The 17,500-nt window shown below is 47.3% G+C and overlaps 1 protein-coding gene across 4 annotated transcripts; it reads left to right on the top strand.

The window, feature by feature from the left end:
* The first annotated feature begins 70 nt into the window (after window positions 1-70).
* On the top strand, window positions 71-14,490 carry gpr171 (G protein-coupled receptor 171). 4 transcript variants are annotated; one of them, XM_029427775.1, is made up of 5 exons: window positions 71-208; window positions 6,443-6,610; window positions 6,771-6,977; window positions 13,503-13,631; window positions 13,738-14,490. In XM_029427775.1, the coding sequence occupies exons 2-5, from the start codon at window positions 6,443-6,445 to the stop codon at window positions 14,266-14,268; spliced, it is 1,035 nt and encodes a 344-aa protein (XP_029283635.1). In that variant the 5' UTR covers window positions 71-208; the 3' UTR covers window positions 14,269-14,490. The 4 variants fall into 4 exon arrangements, with proteins under 4 accessions (XP_029283635.1, XP_029283633.1, XP_029283636.1 ...); XM_029427773.1 differs by having other exon boundaries at window positions 6,768-6,977; XM_029427774.1 differs by having other exon boundaries at window positions 74-208; window positions 6,306-6,610; window positions 6,768-6,977.
* Window positions 14,491-17,500: the final 3,010 nt, after the last annotated feature.

Below are 17,500 nucleotides of genomic sequence, written 5' to 3'. Positions count from 1 at the left end.
CAGATTGACAATAGCAGCGTGTCGCTTCATTAACAGACAGGAAAACACTTTACACATCCGTCTGCAGCTTCCTCAGCCCTGAGCACATGATCTGCACCAGCACACAGAATAAAACGCACCCCGAGGACCTGAGGGGGGAACCTGGAGGCCTGGCCAGTCCTCAGGGGTCCAACACGTGGTCGGAGGACCTGTGAGAGGACGCAGAAAGGTAAGGGCTCCTTCAGGTTTTATTTTGAATCACTAAACCTTGTTGATTATCAGACATGAAGCAGGTCCTCCTTCACTGAAACAAGAAGTGAATGTATCAAATCAAAACTTTATTAATCTAAACTACAGATTATAACACCTGTTTTCTCAACACTGTGATCGTAGAGGCTAAGCCAACGCTTTAAGCCACTGGGGTTCCGCTTTGTTGCTCTAGTTGACGCACTTCTTGTTCTGCCTGCTGAAATAAAGATTCCGATTCCAAACATTTGCGATTAATCATTCAGTCCGTTTATTTCTTTTTCCATCAGCAAACATACCATGACATTTAGACACACAATAGGTTAGCCTGCGGGAGCAAATGCTACCTTCGCATGTGTGTATGTGGTCAAAAACTGTTTGCTTTCCGGCGGAACACCACCGTCAACAAACATTGGTTCCTACTTATAGCAGGAGTGCTAATTGGCTCCTACAGTGATGTTAAGATTCAGTTTGTTAGCGGCACAACAAAACCTAATTTCAAGCTCTGATTGGATGTTTCTGGCTGAAAGGCATCTTGGGAGTCGCAGATGACTTCTCCCTCAAACTTTAATCGTACAAATACTGGTTGTAAATGTATTTATTGTTACTGCCAGAAAAGCTGCTTTATTTTTGGGGTAAACGAGAGAATGTTTCCTGATTTCTGACTTCCTGCTGCAGGAAGGTTTTTTATGTGACCGCAGAATTTGTTTTGCATCCTGCAGCTCAGCTCACCCACCTGTCTGTCACCTGCTGCTCTGTAACTGTCAGTCCAACGCACTTCAGTTCCCAACATGTTTACAGCCAAACAAAGTACATGAGCTACTGGATCTCAAGACAGGATCAAAACCTCTGTGTTTGAAAATGGAAGTCAAAGCAGAAGAGTCTTAAAGCTGCTTCCTCTGTAACATCCAGCAGCAGGAGACTCCTCTGTAACATCCAGCAGGAGGAGACTCCTCTGTAACATCCAGCAGGAGGAGACTCCTCTGTAACATCCAGCAGGAGGAGACTCCTCTGTAACATCCAGCAGGAGGAGACTCCTCTGTAACATCCAGCAGGAGGCTCCTCTGTAACATCCAGCAGGAGGCTCCTCTGTAACATCCAGCAGGAGGAGACTCCTCTGTAACATCCAGCAGGAGACTCCTCTGTAACATCCAGCAGGAGGCTCCTCTGTAACATCCAGCAGGAGGAGACTCCTCTGTAACATCCAGCAGGAGACTCCTCTGTAACATCCAGCAGGAGGCTCCTCTGTAACATCCAGCAGGAGGAGACTCCTCTGTAACCTCCAGCAGGAGACTCCTCTGTAACATCCAGCAGGAGACTCCTCTGTAACATCCAGCAGGAGACTCCTCTGTAACATCCAGCAGGAGGAGACTCCTCTGTAACATCCAGCAGGAGGAGACTCCTCTGTAACATCCAGCAGGAGGAGACTCCTCTGTAACATCCAGCAGGAGACTCCTCTGTAACATCCAACAGGAGACTCCTCTGTAACATCCAGCAGCAGGAGACTCCTCGGTAACATCCAGCAGCAGGAGACTCCTCTGTAACATCCAGCAGGAGGAGACTCCTCTGTAACATCCAGCAGGAGGAGACTCCTCTGTAACATCCAAAAGGAGGAGACTCCTCTGTAACATCCAGCAGGAGACTCCTCTGTAACATCCAGCAGGAGACTCCTCTGTAACATCCAGCAGGAGGCTCCTCTGTAACATCCAGCAGGAGGCTCCTCTGTAACATCCAGCAGGAGGAGACTCCTCTGTAACATCCAGCAGGAGGAGACTCCTCTGTAACATCCAGCAGGAGACTCCTCTGTAACATCTAGCAGGAGGAGACTCCTCTGTAACATCCAGCAGGAGACTCCTCTGTAACATCCAGCAGGAAGAGACTCCTCTGTAACATCCAGCAGCAGGAGACTCCTCTGTAACATCCAGCAGGAGGAGACTCCTCTGTAACATCCAGCAGGAGACTCCTCTGTAACATCCAGCAGCAGGAGACTCCTCTGTAACATCCAGCAGGAGACTCCTCTGTAACATCCAGCAGCAGGAGACTCCTCTGTAACATCCAGCAGCAGGAGACTCCTCTCTAACATCCAGCAGGAGGAGACTCCTCTGTAACATCCAGCAGGAGGAGACTCCTCTGTAACATCCAAAAGGAGGAGACTCCTCTGTAACATCCAGCAGGAGGAGACTCCTCTGTAACATCCAAAAGGAGGAGACTCCTCTGTAACATCTAGCAGGAGTAGACTCCTCTGTAACATCCAAAAGGAGGAGACTCCTCTGTAACATCCAGCAGCAGGAGACTCCTCTGTAACATCCAGCAGGAGGAGACTCCTCTGTAACATCCAAAAGGAGGAGACTCCTCTGTAACATCCAGCAGGAGGCTCCTCTGTAACATCCAGTAGGAGGAGACTCCTCTGTAACATCCAGCAGGAGGAGACTCCTCTGTAACATCCAGCAGGAGGAGACTCCTCTGTAACATCCAAAAGGAGGAGACTCCTCTGTAACATCTAGCAGGAGTAGACTCCTCTGTAACATCCAAAAGGAGGAGACTCCTCTGTAACATCCAGCAGGAGGAGACTCCTCTGTAACATCCAGCAGGAGGAGACTCCTCTGTAACATCCAAAAGGAGGAGACTCCTCTGTAACATCTAGCAGGAGTAGACTCCTCTGTAACATCCAAAAGGAGGAGACTCCTCTGTAACATCCAGCAGCAGGAGACTCCTCTGTAACATCCAGCAGGAGGAGACTCCTCTGTAACATCCAAAAGGAGGAGACTCCTCTGTAACATCCAGCAGGAGGCTCCTCTGTAACATCCAGTAGGAGGAGACTCCTCTGTAACATCCAGCAGGAGACTCCTCTGTAACATCCAGCAGGAGACTCCTCTGTAACATCCAGCAGCAGGAGACTCCTCTGTAACATCCAGCAGCAGGAGACTCCTCTGTAACATCCAGCAGGAGGAGACTCCTCTGTAACATCCAGCAGGAGACTCCTCTGTAACATCCAGCAGGAGACTCCTCTGTAACATCCAGCAGGAGGAGACTCCTCTGTAACATCCAGCAGCAGGAGACTCCTCTGTAACATCCAGCAGCAGGAGACTCCTCTGTAACATCCAGCAGGAGGCTCCTCTGTAACATCCAGCAGCAGGAGACTCCTCTGTAACATCCAGCAGGAGGCTCCTCTGTAACATCTAGCAGGAGGCTCCTCTGTAACATCCAGCAGCAGGAGACTCCTCTGTAACATCCAGCAGGAGGCTCCTCTGTAACATCTAGCAGGAGGCTCCTCTGTAACATCCAGCAGGAGGAGACTCCTCTGTAACATCCAGCAGGAGGAGACTCCTCTGTAACATCCAGCAGGAGACTCCTCTGTAACATCCAGCAGGAGACTCCTCTGTAACATCTAGCAGGAGGAGACTCCTCTGTAACATCCAAAAGGAGGAGACTCGTCTGTAACATCCAGCAGGAGGAGACTTCTCTGTAACATCCAGCAGGAGGAGACTCGTCTGTAACATCCAGCAGGAGGAGACTCCTCTGTAACATCCAGCAGGAGGAGACTCGTCTGTAACATCCAGCAGGAGGAGACTCCTCTGTAACATCCAGCAGGAGACTCCTCTGTAACATCCAGTAGGAGACTCCTCTGTAACATCCAGCAGGAGACTCCTCTGTAACATCCAGCAGGAGACTCCTCTGTAACATCCAGCAGCAGGAGACTCCTCTGTAACATCCAGCAGCAGGAGACTCGTCTGTAACATCCAGCAGCAGGAGACTCCTCTGTAACATCCAAAAGGAGGAGACTCCTCTGTAACATCCAGCAGGAGGAGACTCCTCTGTAACATCCAAAAGGAGGAGACTCCTCTGTAACATCCAGCAGGAGTAGACTCCTCTGTAACATCCAAAAGGAGGAGACTCCTCTGTAACATCCAGCAGCAGGAGACTCCTCTGTAACATCCAGCAGGAGGAGACTCCTCTGTAACATCCAAAAGGAGGAGACTCCTCTGTAACATCCAGCAGGAGGCTCCTCTGTAACATCCAGTAGGAGGAGACTCCTCTGTAACATCCAGCAGGAGACTCCTCTGTAACATCCAGCAGGAGACTCCTCTGTAACATCCAGCAGGAGGAGACTCCTCTGTAACATCCAGCAGGAGACTCCTCTGTAACATCTAGCAGGAGGAGACTCCTCTGTAACATCCAAAAGGAGGAGACTCCTCTGTAACATCCAGCAGGAGGCTCCTCTGTAACATCCAGTAGGAGGAGACTCCTCTGTAACATCCAGCAGGAGACTCCTCTGTAACATCCAGCAGGAGGAGACTCATCTGTAACATCCAGCAGGAGACTCCTCTGTAACATCTAGCAGGAGGAGACTCCTCTGTAACATCCAGCAGGAGACTCCTCTGTAACATCCAGCAGGAAGAGACTCCTCTGTAACATCCAGCAGCAGGAGACTCCTCTGTAACACCCAGCAGGAGGAGACTCCTCTGTAACATCCAGGAGGAGACTCCTCTGTAACATCCAGCAGCAGGAGACTCCTCTGTAACATCCAGCAGGAGACTCCTCTGTAACATCCAGCAGCAGGAGACTCCTCTGTAACATCCAGCAGCAGGAGACTCCTCTGTAACATCCAGCAGGAGGAGACTCCTCTGTAACATCCAAAAGGAGGAGACTCCTCTGTAACATCCAGCAGGAGGAGACTCCTCTGTAACATCCAAAAGGAGGAGACTCCTCTGTAACATCCAGCAGGAGACTCCTCTGTAACATCCAGCAGCAGGAGACTCCTCTGTAACATCCAGCAGCAGGAGACTCCTCTGTAACATCCAGCAGGAGGAGACTCCTCTGTAACATCCAAAAGGAGGAGACTCCTCTGTAACATCCAGCAGGAGGAGACTCCTCTGTAACATCCAAAAGGAGGAGACTCCTCTGTAACATCCAGCAGGAGTAGACTCCTCTGTAACATCCAAAAGGAGGAGACTCCTCTGTAACATCCAGCAGGAGGAGACTCCTCTGTAACATCCAGCAGGAGGAGACTCCTCTGTAACATCCAGCAGCAGGAGACTCCTCTGTAACATCCAGCAGGAGGAGACTCCTCTGTAACATCCAGCAGGAGACTCCTCTGTAACATCCAGCAGGAGACTCCTCTGTAACATCCAGCAGGAGGAGACTCCTCTGTAACATCCAGCAGGAGGAGACTCCTCTGTAACATCCAGCAGCAGGAGACTCCTCTGTAACATCCAGCAGGAGGAGACTCCTCTGTAACATCCAGCAGGAGGCTCCTCTGTAACATCCAGCAGCAGGAGACTCCTCTGTAACATCCAGCAGGAGGCTCCTCTGTAACATCGAGCAGGAGGCTCCTCTGTAACATCCAGCAGCAGGAGACTCCTCTGTAACATCCAGCAGGAGGCTCCTCTGTAACATCTAGCAGGAGGCTCCTCTGTAACATCCAGCAGGAGGAGACTCCTCTGTAACATCCAGCAGGAGACTCCTCTGTAACATCCAGCAGGAGACTCCTCTGTAACATCCAGCAGGAGACTCCTCTGTAACATCCAGCAGGAGGAGACTCCTCTGTAACATCCAGCAGGAGACTCCTCTGTAACATCCAGCAGGAGGAGACTCCTCTGTAACATCCAGCAGGAGACTCCTCTGTAACATCCAGCAGGAGACTCCTCTGTAACATCCAGCAGGAGACTCCTCTGTAACATCCAGCAGGAGGAGACTCCTCTGTAACATCCAGCAGGAGACTCCTCTGTAACATCCAGCAGGAGGAGACTCCTCTGTAACATCCAGCAGGAGACTCCTCTGTAACATCTAGCAGGAGGAGACTCCTCTGTAACATCCAGCAGGAGACTCCTCTGTAACATCCAGCAGGAGGTCCTACTGGATGTTAGCAGCTTTAATGTAGCTTTAAGACTATTCTGCGTTGGCTTCCTTTTTCAGATCCGGAGGTTGCTGCAGCACAGCTTCTATCACATGTTGCATCTATAAAAATCCCCAAAAGGGTTTTAACTCTTCAAAAATCTTGTGTTCACGTAGAAAGCTGTCACTCAGATTCAGAAACTGAATCAGATTAAAGTGATTAAAAGTTGCTTTCCTACCCACAGGCCTCTTCCTGTTTCCAACTAACATTAAACGTCCAAACCACAATCACAGAAGCTGCAATAGATTCAGACTTCCTCCAGACGCGCAGCGAGCTCAACATCCAACCTGCAACAGAAGATTTAAACATTGTGTTTCTCAGATGCTTCCTGCCTCCAACTCCAGCGCTGGAGGAGCCGAGGAGGAGAGGCAGTGCATCGTCAACGACCAGATGGGACCCTTCCCCGTCCTCTACACCATCATTTTCATCATCAGTCTGCCTGGAAACCTGCTGTCTGTGTGGACCTTCATCCGCAGCCCCAGAGCCAAGGTAACTGAGGGTTGAATAAAATAAGGATTTCTTCCCTGTTCTGAGATTAGACACAATGAGAAGCTTGCTGTGATTTAGAAACATGGTGTTGTAGTTTGTCGTTGTGTAAATGTGGAATACTGTGCAGGTTTGAAAGATGTGTGTTGCTGTGTTTCAGCAGCAGAGCTCCAGCGTGTTCCTGCTCAACCTGCTGGTGGCCGACATGCTGCTGCTGCTCGCGCTGCCCTTTAAGATCCTGAAGGACATCGGGGCGGCGCCGTGGAGCCTCATGGTGTTTCACTGCCAGGTCAGCGCCGTCACTATCTACATCAGCCTCTACGCATCCATCGCCTTCCTCGCCTTCATCATCACTGACCGCTACCTGCAGGTAGATACTGTCGCATCTGCATCTAGTGTGGAACATTTACTCAAGTACTTTACTTAAGTACCATTGTGATGTACTTGTACTTTATTTGAGTATTTCCATTTTCTGCCACTTTCTATTTCTACTCCACTTCATCTCAGAGGTTAATATTGTACTTTAGATAAATATACATTATATTTGTATATATAATCTCTAATAATGTAATATTCTGCAGAATAATATTATTTATGATATTATTATTATAATATTTTCACTTTTTTTTTCAAAATATTTTTATTCACATGAAAAAGTGCATTACAGCAAATAAGACATTTTCATTGTTCCACTTTCCCTCAACCCAGCCCCATCCCAACCCATCCCACCGACCCCTCTCCCAGAGCAATAAGGCAACAGTACATTAATTACATACCAAATGAAAGATACAATAATATACAGTATATCTCAAAAGTGAGTACACCCTTTAGATTTTTGCAAATATTCTGTTATATCCTTTCAGGGGATAACATTATCCTACTGGAACTTTGATATAACTTAAAGTAGTCAGTGTGCTGCTTGAATAACAGTATAGATTTATTGTCCTTTGAAAATTACTCAGTACACAGCTGTTAATGTCTAAACAGCTGGCAACAAAAGTGAGTACACCCCATAGTGAACATGTCTAAATTGTGCCCAAAGTGTCAATATTTTGTGTGACCACCATTGTTATCTAGCACTGCTTTAACCCTCCTGGGCATGGAATTCACCAGAGCTGCACAGGTTGCTTCTGGAATCTTCTTCCACTCCTCCACGACGACATCACGGAGCGCACGGATGTTGGACACCTTGCACTCCTCCACCTTCCTCTTGAGGATGCCCCACATGTGCTCAATTGGGTTTAGGTCTGGAGACATACTTGGCCAGTCCATCACCTTAACCTTCAGCTTCTTCAGCAAGGCCGTTGTCATCTTGGAGGTGTGTTTAGGGTCATTATCATGTTGGAAAACTGCCCTACGGCCCAGTTTCCGAAGAGAGGGGATCATGCTCTGCTGCAGGATGTCACAGTATATATTGGAATTCATGTGTCCCTCAATGAAATGCAGCTCCCCAGTGCCGGCAGCACTCATGCAGCCCCAGACCATGATGCTGCCACCACCATGCTTGACTGTAGGCAAAACACATTTGTCTTGGTACTCCTCACCAGGGTGCCGCCACACACGCCGGACACCATCTGACCCAAACAGGTTTATTTTGGTCTCATCAGACCACAGGACATGGTTCCAGTAACTCATGTTCTTGGATTCATTGTCTTCAGCAAACTGTTTGCGGGCTTTCTTATGCATCGGTTTCAGAAGGGGCTTCTGTCTGGGGCGACGGCCATACAAACCGATTTGATGCAGTGTGCGGCGTATGGTCTGGGCACTGACAGGCTGACATCCCACTTCTGCAACCTCTGCAGCAATGCTGGAAGCACTCGCACGTCTATTTTTGGAAACCAACCTCTGGATATGACGCTGAGCACGTGGACTCAACTTCTTTGGTCGACCCTGGCGAGACCTGTTCCGAGTGGAACCTGTCCTGGAAAACCGCTGTATGATCTTAGCCACTGTGCTGCAACTCATTTTCATGGTGTTGGCAATCTTCTTATAGCCAAGGCCATCTTTGTGAAGTGCAATAATCCTTTTTTTCAGCCGCTCAGAGAGTTCCTTGCCATGAGGTGCCATGTTGTCCAGCATTCAGAGAGAATTGTGCCCAAAACACCAAATTTAACAGCCCTGCTTATCATTTACACCTGAATCCTTGTAACACTAACGAGTCACATGACACCAGGGCGGGAAAACAACATCATTGGGCACAATTAGGACATGTTCACTATGGGGTGTACTCACTTTTGTTGCCAGCTGTTTAGACATTAACAACTGTGTACTGAGTAATTTTCAAAGGACAATAAATCTATACTGTTATTCAAGCAGCACACTGACTACTTTAAGTTATATCAAAGTTTCAGTAGGATAATGTTATCCCCTGAAAGGATATAACAGAATATTTGCAAAAATCTAAAGGGTGTACTCACTTTTGAGATATACTGTACATGCACATATATACACATACCTGCATACATACACACATGTAAACCTACACATACTAACACATATATCAAGGGATGTCACATGGGCTGCATGTGTGGTGGACAGGGGAGTAAAGATATTGGAATTATAGGCAGATACAGGGAGAATCCCTACAGCGACACTCTATCAAGGGGGGAGACGGTCTACATAACTGATCAGTGGTCTCCAATGAGCATAAAACTTATCTGAAGAACCCCGGAGAGTAAACTTAATTGTTTCCAACTTTAGGAGAGACATAGTATCGCTCAGCCACATTTTAAAAGAGGGAGGTAAAGGAGATTTCTACAAGAGAAGGATTTTCCTACGAGCAATCAAAGAGGTAAAGGCAATGACATTGGTTTGGGTGTTTGTCAAGTTGATTCCATCTGGGGGCCTACCAAAAATAGCTACATGAGGGGATGGAGAGATTTTTAGACCTACAATTTCAGAAATACATTCGAAGAAAGATCGCCAGAAGGTAGATCATTTAGGGCACAACCAGAACATGTGAGTCAGGTCGCAGGGGGCCTGGGAGCATCTATCACACCTGTCACTCAATCTATTTGGATAAATCCTGGAGAACTTAGCCTTGCTATAATGTAGTCTATGGAGAACTTTAAACTGTATTAGGCTAAGTCTAGCGCAACTGGAGGATGAGTTGACGGCTCTCATGGCCTCCCTCCAAAAGTCATCAGAGAGGGTGATCTGTAGTTCCTTTTCCCAATTAGTTCTAATCTTATTAATGGCAGATTCATCAACCGGAGGAAAAAAGATCATAAAAATAAGAAACATGGCGCCAGATTAAGTTCTTGCTTTAAGTACCAGATCCACTCCACTGGGAGGCAGGGTTTGGGGGAATTGTGGAGAGTGGGTCTTAACAAAATCCCTTAGTTGAAAGAATCTGAAAAAATCAGATCCTTTTAAATGCAAGGCAACCCGTAGTTGGTCAAAACTGGCAAACAGGCCATCAATGTATAACTCCCCTATGCAGCGGAGGCCTTCCCTCTCCAAGTAAGAGAATCGGGGGTCAATTGTGGCTGGTAGAAATAGACGGTTATTACAGACAGGAATTGCTTGAGGAAGAGTGAGCTAACCAAAGTGACGTCTAACTTGTGCCCAGATCTTTAGAGTGTTAATTACAATGGGGATAGATGTGAACTGTGAGGGGGAAAGGGGGAGAATGCTACACGCGAGGGCTTGAAGTGACGTGGATCGACATGAGTTGACCTGCACAAGACACCAGTCACTCTGGGGCGAAGTGAACCAGAGCATGATCTGATGTGTGTTTGTGGCCCAGTAGTAGCCCATAAAGTTAGGTAAACCAAGCCCACCTAGGGACCTGTCCCTCTGCAGTAATGGTCTACTAGCTCTCGCATGTTTACCAGCCCAAATAAATGAGGAAATAATATTATCAATAGCAGTGAAAAAAGATTTAGGCAAAAAAATAGGTAGGCATTGGAAGATGTATAGGTATCTGGGCAGTATGTTCATTTTTATCGTCTGAACTCTTCCTGCTAGAGAGAGTGACAGGTGACCCCACCTTTGTAGGTCAGATTTGACTGTTGCCGTCAGGACAGTAAGATTTTGTTCTCGTAACGCACTAAAAGACTGCGTTATTGCAATGCCTAGATATTTAAACCCTGAGTTGGATATTCTAAAAGGCAACAACAACGGAGGTAACTCTGTAGCCGATTGGTTGATAGGGAAACATTCACATACATACATACAAATGTTTAATTTGCATCCTGAAAATGAACCAAAAGTGGTCAAAAGTGAGATTATGTGTGGATTACTAGCTATAGGATCGCACACATACAGAAGCAGGTCGTCAGCATATAACGAGACCCTATGTTCGATATCCCCCCCTCTGAATCCCCTTAATTCCTCTCTCTGCTTTTAGAACAATTGACAATGGCTCGATAGCAATTGCGAATAGTAGTGGGGAAAGCGGACAACCCTGACGCGTCCCGTGGAAAAGAGGGAAGAATTTGGAGCGCTGGGTGTTCGTACATACAGAGGAGTGAGGAGAAGAGTACAGAAGTCTAACCCAAGAGATAAGGCCAGGACCGAAGCCCAGATGTCGAAGGACAGAAAACAGATAGGCCCACTCAACCCTGTCGAAGGCCTTCTCAGCATCAAGAGATATGACGACCTCCGGTTCGGCAGGAGAAGGCGGACTGTGGATGACGCTGGGACATTTGTGAAGGAGTGCCTCCCCCTTATAAATCCCGTCTGATCTTCAGAGATAATGGAGGGTATAATAGATTCCAACCGACGAGCAAAAATCTTTGCGAGTATTTACACATCTACAGACAGGAGATTGGGCGATATGATGCACAGTTCAACGGGTCCTTGCCCTTCTTAAAGATCAGAGAGATAGAGGCTTGCATACGGGTGGGTGGCAGTGAGCCTAGGTCGTACGACGATATTAAACATATCTAATAGTAATGGGGTCAGTTGATTTGAGAATCTTTTATAAAATTCTACCGGGTATCCGTCAGGACCCGGTGATTTGCCACTATTCATGGACTGTATTGCCTCTTTAATCTCAACGAGCTGCAGGGGGGCATCTAGTATCTGTTGGTCATTAGTCGAAATCTTGGGCATATCTAGTTTATCAAAAAATGTAAGTAGCTGATCTTCGCTACCAGGGGATTCAGACGTGAAGAGACGAGAGAAGTACGATTTAAAGATGTTATCAATCTCTCCCGGGTCAGAAGTGTGAGAGCCCAACTCATCCCGAATCTGGGTGATTTGATTCGAGGCCAGCCTAGCCTTTAATTGGTGGGCCAGGAGACGGCCAGCCTTATCTCCATGTTCATATATAGACCCTCGTGAATGTAGAAGGAGTCGTTCAGCCTCTCTTGTTAGGAGAAGTTTTGTTTGGAGCCCCATCCGTTCTTTAAATATATCAGGTGATTGAGTGGAAAAGAGTTGGTTGTCTAGATTAATGATAGCCTCCTCCAGCTCTCTTTGGCGTGCTCTACAAATTTTATTCACATGAGACGTATGCGAGATGATCTTACCCCTGACTTTTGATACTTTAGGGTGAATCTCACTTAGTGGGACTTCATCCTTTTTATTTTTACATGTTTTTACTTCTGTTACTAAAAATGAACACTGGGCTCATTTGCTGTACCTGCACCCTCCTAAAAAAATATATTGTTGTTGTTTATCATTATTATTGTTAATAATATTATTGTGTATTTAATTCATTAGGGTTACACTTTGGAACTATTTTCAGTGTCCAGGTTTCACAGCAGCACTTGGACAGAGTAGAAGAGCTCTTAATATATTTAGAAAAGTATCATATGAGGGGCTCAGAAGTTTGGATCATATTTTAAAATTATTCAGAAGGTGAATAATCAGAAAGTGGTTGGTGGTGTTGGTGGTGTTGGGGTGTTGGTAGTGTTAGTTGTGTGTGTGGTGTTGGTGGTGTTGGTTGTGTTTGTGGTGTTGGTGGTGTTGGTGGGGTTGGGGGTGCTGGGGGTGCTGGTAGTGTTAGTTGTGTGTGGTGTTTGTGGTGTTGGTGGTGTTGGGGGTGTTGTTAGTGTTAGTTGTGTGTGGTGTTTGTGGTGTTGGTGGTGTTGGGGGTGTTGGTAGTGTTAGTTGTATGTGTGGTGTTTATGATGTTGGTAGTGGTGGGAGTGTTGGTGTTTGTGGTGTTGGAAGTGTTAATGGTGTTGGTGGGGTTGGGGGTGCTGGTAGTGTTAGTTGTGTGTGTGGCGTTTGTGGTGTTGGTGGCATTTGTGGTGTTAATGGTGTTGGTGGTGTTGGTAGTGTTGGTGGTGTTTGTGGTGTTGGTGGTGTTGGTGGTCTTGGGGGTGTTGGTTGTGTTTGTGGTGTTGGGGGTGTTAATGGTGTTGGTGGTGTTGGGGGTGTTAATGGTGTTAATGGTGTTGGTGGTGTTGGGGGTGTTAATGGTGTTGGTGGTGTTAATGGTGTTGGTGGTGTTGGTTGTATGTGTGGTGTTGGAGGTCTTAATGGTGTTGGTAGTGTTGGTGGTGTTTGTGGTGTTTGTGGTGTTGGTGGTGTTGGTTGTGTTTGTGGTGTTGGTGGTGTTTATGATGTTGTTAGTGGTGGGAGTGTTGGTATTGGTGGTGTGGTGGTGTTAATGGTGTTGGTGGTGTTGGGGGTGTTGGTTCTGTGTGTGGTGTTGGTGGTGTTGGGGGTCTTAATGGTGTTGGGGTGTTGGTGGTGTTAATGGTGTTGGTGGTGTTGGGGGTGTTGGTTCTGTGTGTGGTGTTGGTGGTGTTAGGGGTGTTAATGGTGTTGGGGGTGTTAATGGTGTTGGTGGTGTTAATGGTGTTGGTGGTGTTGGTTCTGTGTGTGATGTTGGTGGTGTTGGGGGTCTTAATGGTGTTGGGGTGTTGGTTGTGTTGGGGGTGTTGATGGTGCTGGTGGTGTTGTGGTACTGGTGGCTGATGTGTGTCTTCCCTTGCAGGACTGCCACAACTTGAGCTTTCTGCGGCTGCAGGAGGTCGGCTTCGCCCGGCTGCTGTCGCTGGTCATCTGGCTGCTGCTGCTGCTCATCATGGTGCCCAACATGGCTCTGCCCATACAGCACATACAGGTACTGTAATACTGCTGACTGGAAACACTGCTGCTGCTGACCCTCGATATACATTTGGTCCATTAAAAACTGCTATTTATAAAAAGTGTAAAACCTGTGTGTGCAGGAGCAGCGATACCTCAGCTGTTCGTCTCTGAAGAAGGACCTCAGCCTCCACTGGCACGCCCTGACCGTCATCCTCTGCACCGCCTTGTTCCTCAACGCCTCCGCCGTCGTGCTGCTCTCCAGCGGCCTGACTCTCAGAAGACTCCTGAACAGCCGCAAACACCCCGAACTCTGGGGGGACGTCCGGCGGGCAGCGGCGAGCGTGACGGCCATGGCGTTGGCCTACATCCTCAGCTTCGTGCCCTATCACATGGTGCGGACACCGTACACGCTGTCGCAGACCAAAGTGATCACAGACTGCCACACCAAGAGGCAGCTGTTCCTGGGGAAGGAGGCCACGCTGCTGCTGAGCGTGCTGCACCTCTGCTTCGACCCCCTGCTCTTCTTCTACCTCTACTCACCTTTCAGACAGACGCTCCGCAACATGTTCCCCTGCAGCAGGAAGCAGAGCGTCAGTGAGGCAGAGCAAGAGGAAATGATGGAACCTGCAGCTCCTGCACAGATGCCATCTAACTCCACATACTGTTTGTAAACAAGGATTCACATGCAGAGACCCCCGGAAAAAAAGAATACTGCAGAAATTGAAATAAGTTTTTTTTTTTTTACTGTTAATTCACTTTTTATTAATTATAGAACTGCGTGTATGATCCTCAGAGTCTGATGGCTTGTTTATTTCTGAGAATATTTAGTTTTAGTTACAGGTTTGTCAGTACATGGACAAACATAACATCTAAAAATAAAGTTATTAATGTTTTATGATGCTGTTAAAGGTTCTTCACATCTGTAATAAAGTAAGTAATAAGTAATAAGTAAAACAGACCTACTGTATATGTTGAGTGATGAATAATTCAGAAACACATATAATGTGTTTTTTTAAAATGTATTACTCAAATTCTTCTAATACATTTTTTATGTAAAAAAAACAACTAACTTAATAACTACTTAAATAAAAAAGAAAATGAAAAGAGAAATATTAAATGAATATTAAATGGAGTTCAGTGTCAGTCTGTGTGTGCACCAGCAGGCGGCAGCAGCGTTTTACAACATGATCATTATTACTAAGTTTACTAATTATAAATAATGCTATCATTTATGTTATTTCATCATTAAGTTGTGTAATATACAATTTTTAGTTTATAAATTATATATTGTATCGTGCATTCATTAATTACTTAATTAGTTGCAGCTGGTAGAGGTGGAGATTATTTTAATTACTTTATATACTGCTGGGTAGTTTAATTTAACATAACACATCCTTAAATTATTAGTTTATTTTATTTTAAATTAATAATCTAAATCTGTAAATTAAATTAAGCTTTAAAACAAATTTAGTGCAGTAGAAATATTATAAATAAATATCTTAGTGGAGTATAAAGTTGCAAGAAATGTAAATACTAACTGTAAAAAATAAAGTAAATACCTGAAAGTTGTACTTTTCTTCAATAAAAGCACTTTGTTATATTCCACGAGAGGATGCAGGTTCTATACACAAACATAATTACAGACAAAGAAAGTGCATTTCCTCTGTAGTCCTCTTGCCCCTGTTTCCAGTCTTTATGCTAAGCTAACTACAGCTTATCTTTGTACTGGACACATAAATATGACTGCTCCTTTAACTCCTCCCAGCTTCACATTCAATCTCTGCCTCCTCTGAGTCTCATTGGTGTCGCAGCTTCAGCCCAGCTGGCTGACTGCGACCTGGTCTCCCCGGGCTCGTCCAATAGGAAACATCTGGAGTGTGTGTGTGTGTCCTTGGTGTTGCAATAAAACACACACTCTAAAATTAGACCCTGAAGACTCTGATTTTAGTAGCTCACTTCCCAGATATGGAACTAAACACACACACACACACACACGCACACACACACACACACGCACACACACACACACACACACACACACACACACACACACACACACACACACACACACACACACACACACACAGTTGATCCCACACTAACATCATCGGGGAGGATACGTGTACTTTAACCTGTGTTATAATGAGTAGTTTGGTAGTGATAGTATTGATATATATGTTAGTAATATAAATATTAATGTTATACATTATAGAGAGACAGTTATTAGTAATGAGGACATGTGGCCTGAAGTATTTTATTGTCTTGGTGTGTTTTTCCTTCTTTGCTCCACAGTGAAGTGTTGTATCAGCACATTCTGGATAGAAGACGTGTGACGAGCTACACGGAGCACAAACTGAGAAATACATGAAACATGAAGATGTGGCATTTTCGGTATGATGCTTATTCTGAGGAGGAGGAGGAGGAGGAGGATGAGGAGGAGGAGGAGAGGAGAAGGAGGAGAAGGAGGAGGAGGCGGAGGAGGAGGAGGAAGGAGGAGGCGAGGGAGGAGGAGAAGGAGGAGGAGGAGAAGGAGAAGGAGGAGAAGGAGGAGGAGAAGGAGGAGGAGGAGAAGGAGAAGGGAGAAGGAGGAGCAGGAGGAGGAGGAGAAGGAGGAGGAGGAGGAGGAGAGGGAGGAGGAGGCGAAGGAGGAGGAGGGGAAGGAGGAGGAGAAGGAGGCGGAGAAGGAGGAGAAGGAGGAGGAGAAGAAGGAGGAGAAGAAGAAGAAGAAGAAGGAGTGACAGGAGAAGGAGGGAGGAGAAGGAGGAGGAGGAGAGGAGGAGGAGAAGGAGGAGGAGAAGGAGGAGGGAGGCGGAGAAGGAGGAGCAAGGAGGAGGAGAAGAAGGAGGAGAAGAAGAAGAAGAAGGAGGAGGAGAAGGAGGAGAAGGAGGAGGAGAAGGAGGAGAAGAAGCAAGAAGGAGGAGAAGGAGAAGAAGGAGGAGGAGGAGGAGGAGAAGGAGGAGAAGGAGGAGGAGAAGAAGGAGGAGAAGGAGGAGAAGGAGGAGGAGGAGGAGAAGGAGGAGAAGGAGGAGAAGGAGGAGGAGAAGGAGGAGAGGAGCGGAGAAGAAGGAGGCGGATAAGGAGGGGAAGGAGAGGGAGGAGGAGAGGAGAAGGAGAGGGAGGAGGAGGAGAAGGAGGAGAAGAAGAAAGAGGAGGAGGAGAAGGAGGAGGAGGAGAAGGAGGAGAAGGAGGAGAAGGAGGAGAAGGAGAAGGAGGAGGAGAAGGAGGAGAAGGAGGAGGAGAAGGAGAAGGAGGAGGGAGGAGCGAGGAGGAGGAGAAGAAGGAGGAGGAGAAGGAGGAGGAGGAGAAGAAGGGGAGGAGGAGGAGAAGGAGAGGGAGGAGGAGGAGAAGGAGAGGAGGAGACGGAGGAGGAGAGGGAGGAGGAGGAGGAGAGGGAGGAGGAAGGAGGAGGAGAAGAAGGAGGAGGAGAAGGAGGAGGGGAAGGAGGAGAAGAAGAAGGAGGAGGAGGAGAAGGAGGAGGAGGAGAAGGAGGAGAAGGAGGGGGAGGAGGGGGAGGAGAAGCGAAGGAGAGGGAGGAGGAGAAGAAGAAGGAGGAGAGGAGAAGGAGGAGGAGGAGAAGGAGGAGAAGGAGAGGGAGGAGGAGGAGGAGAAGGAGAAGGAGAGGGAGGAGGAGAGGGAGGAGAAGGCGGAGGAGAAGAAGGAGAGGAGAAGGAGGCGGGAAGGAGGAAGAAGGAGAGGACGAGGAGGAGGAGGAGAAGGAGGAGTCGGAGAAGGAGGAGAAGGAGGAGAAGGAGAGGGAGGAGAGGAGAAGGAGGAGAAGAAGGAGGGAGGAGAAGGAGGAGGAGAAGGAAGGAGGCGGAGAAGGAGGAGAGAGAGGAGGAGGATGAGGAAGGAGGAGAAGGAGGCGGGAGACAGGGAGGAGAAGGAGGAGGGAGGAGAAGGAGG

Source organism: Cottoperca gobio, unplaced genomic scaffold (genome assembly GCF_900634415.1).
Source record: "Cottoperca gobio unplaced genomic scaffold, fCotGob3.1 fCotGob3_371arrow_ctg1, whole genome shotgun sequence".
Lineage (NCBI taxonomy): Eukaryota > Metazoa > Chordata > Actinopteri > Perciformes > Bovichtidae > Cottoperca > Cottoperca gobio.
Note: the sequence above shows the minus strand (reverse complement) of the source record. Positions and strands in the feature narration are given on the sequence as shown.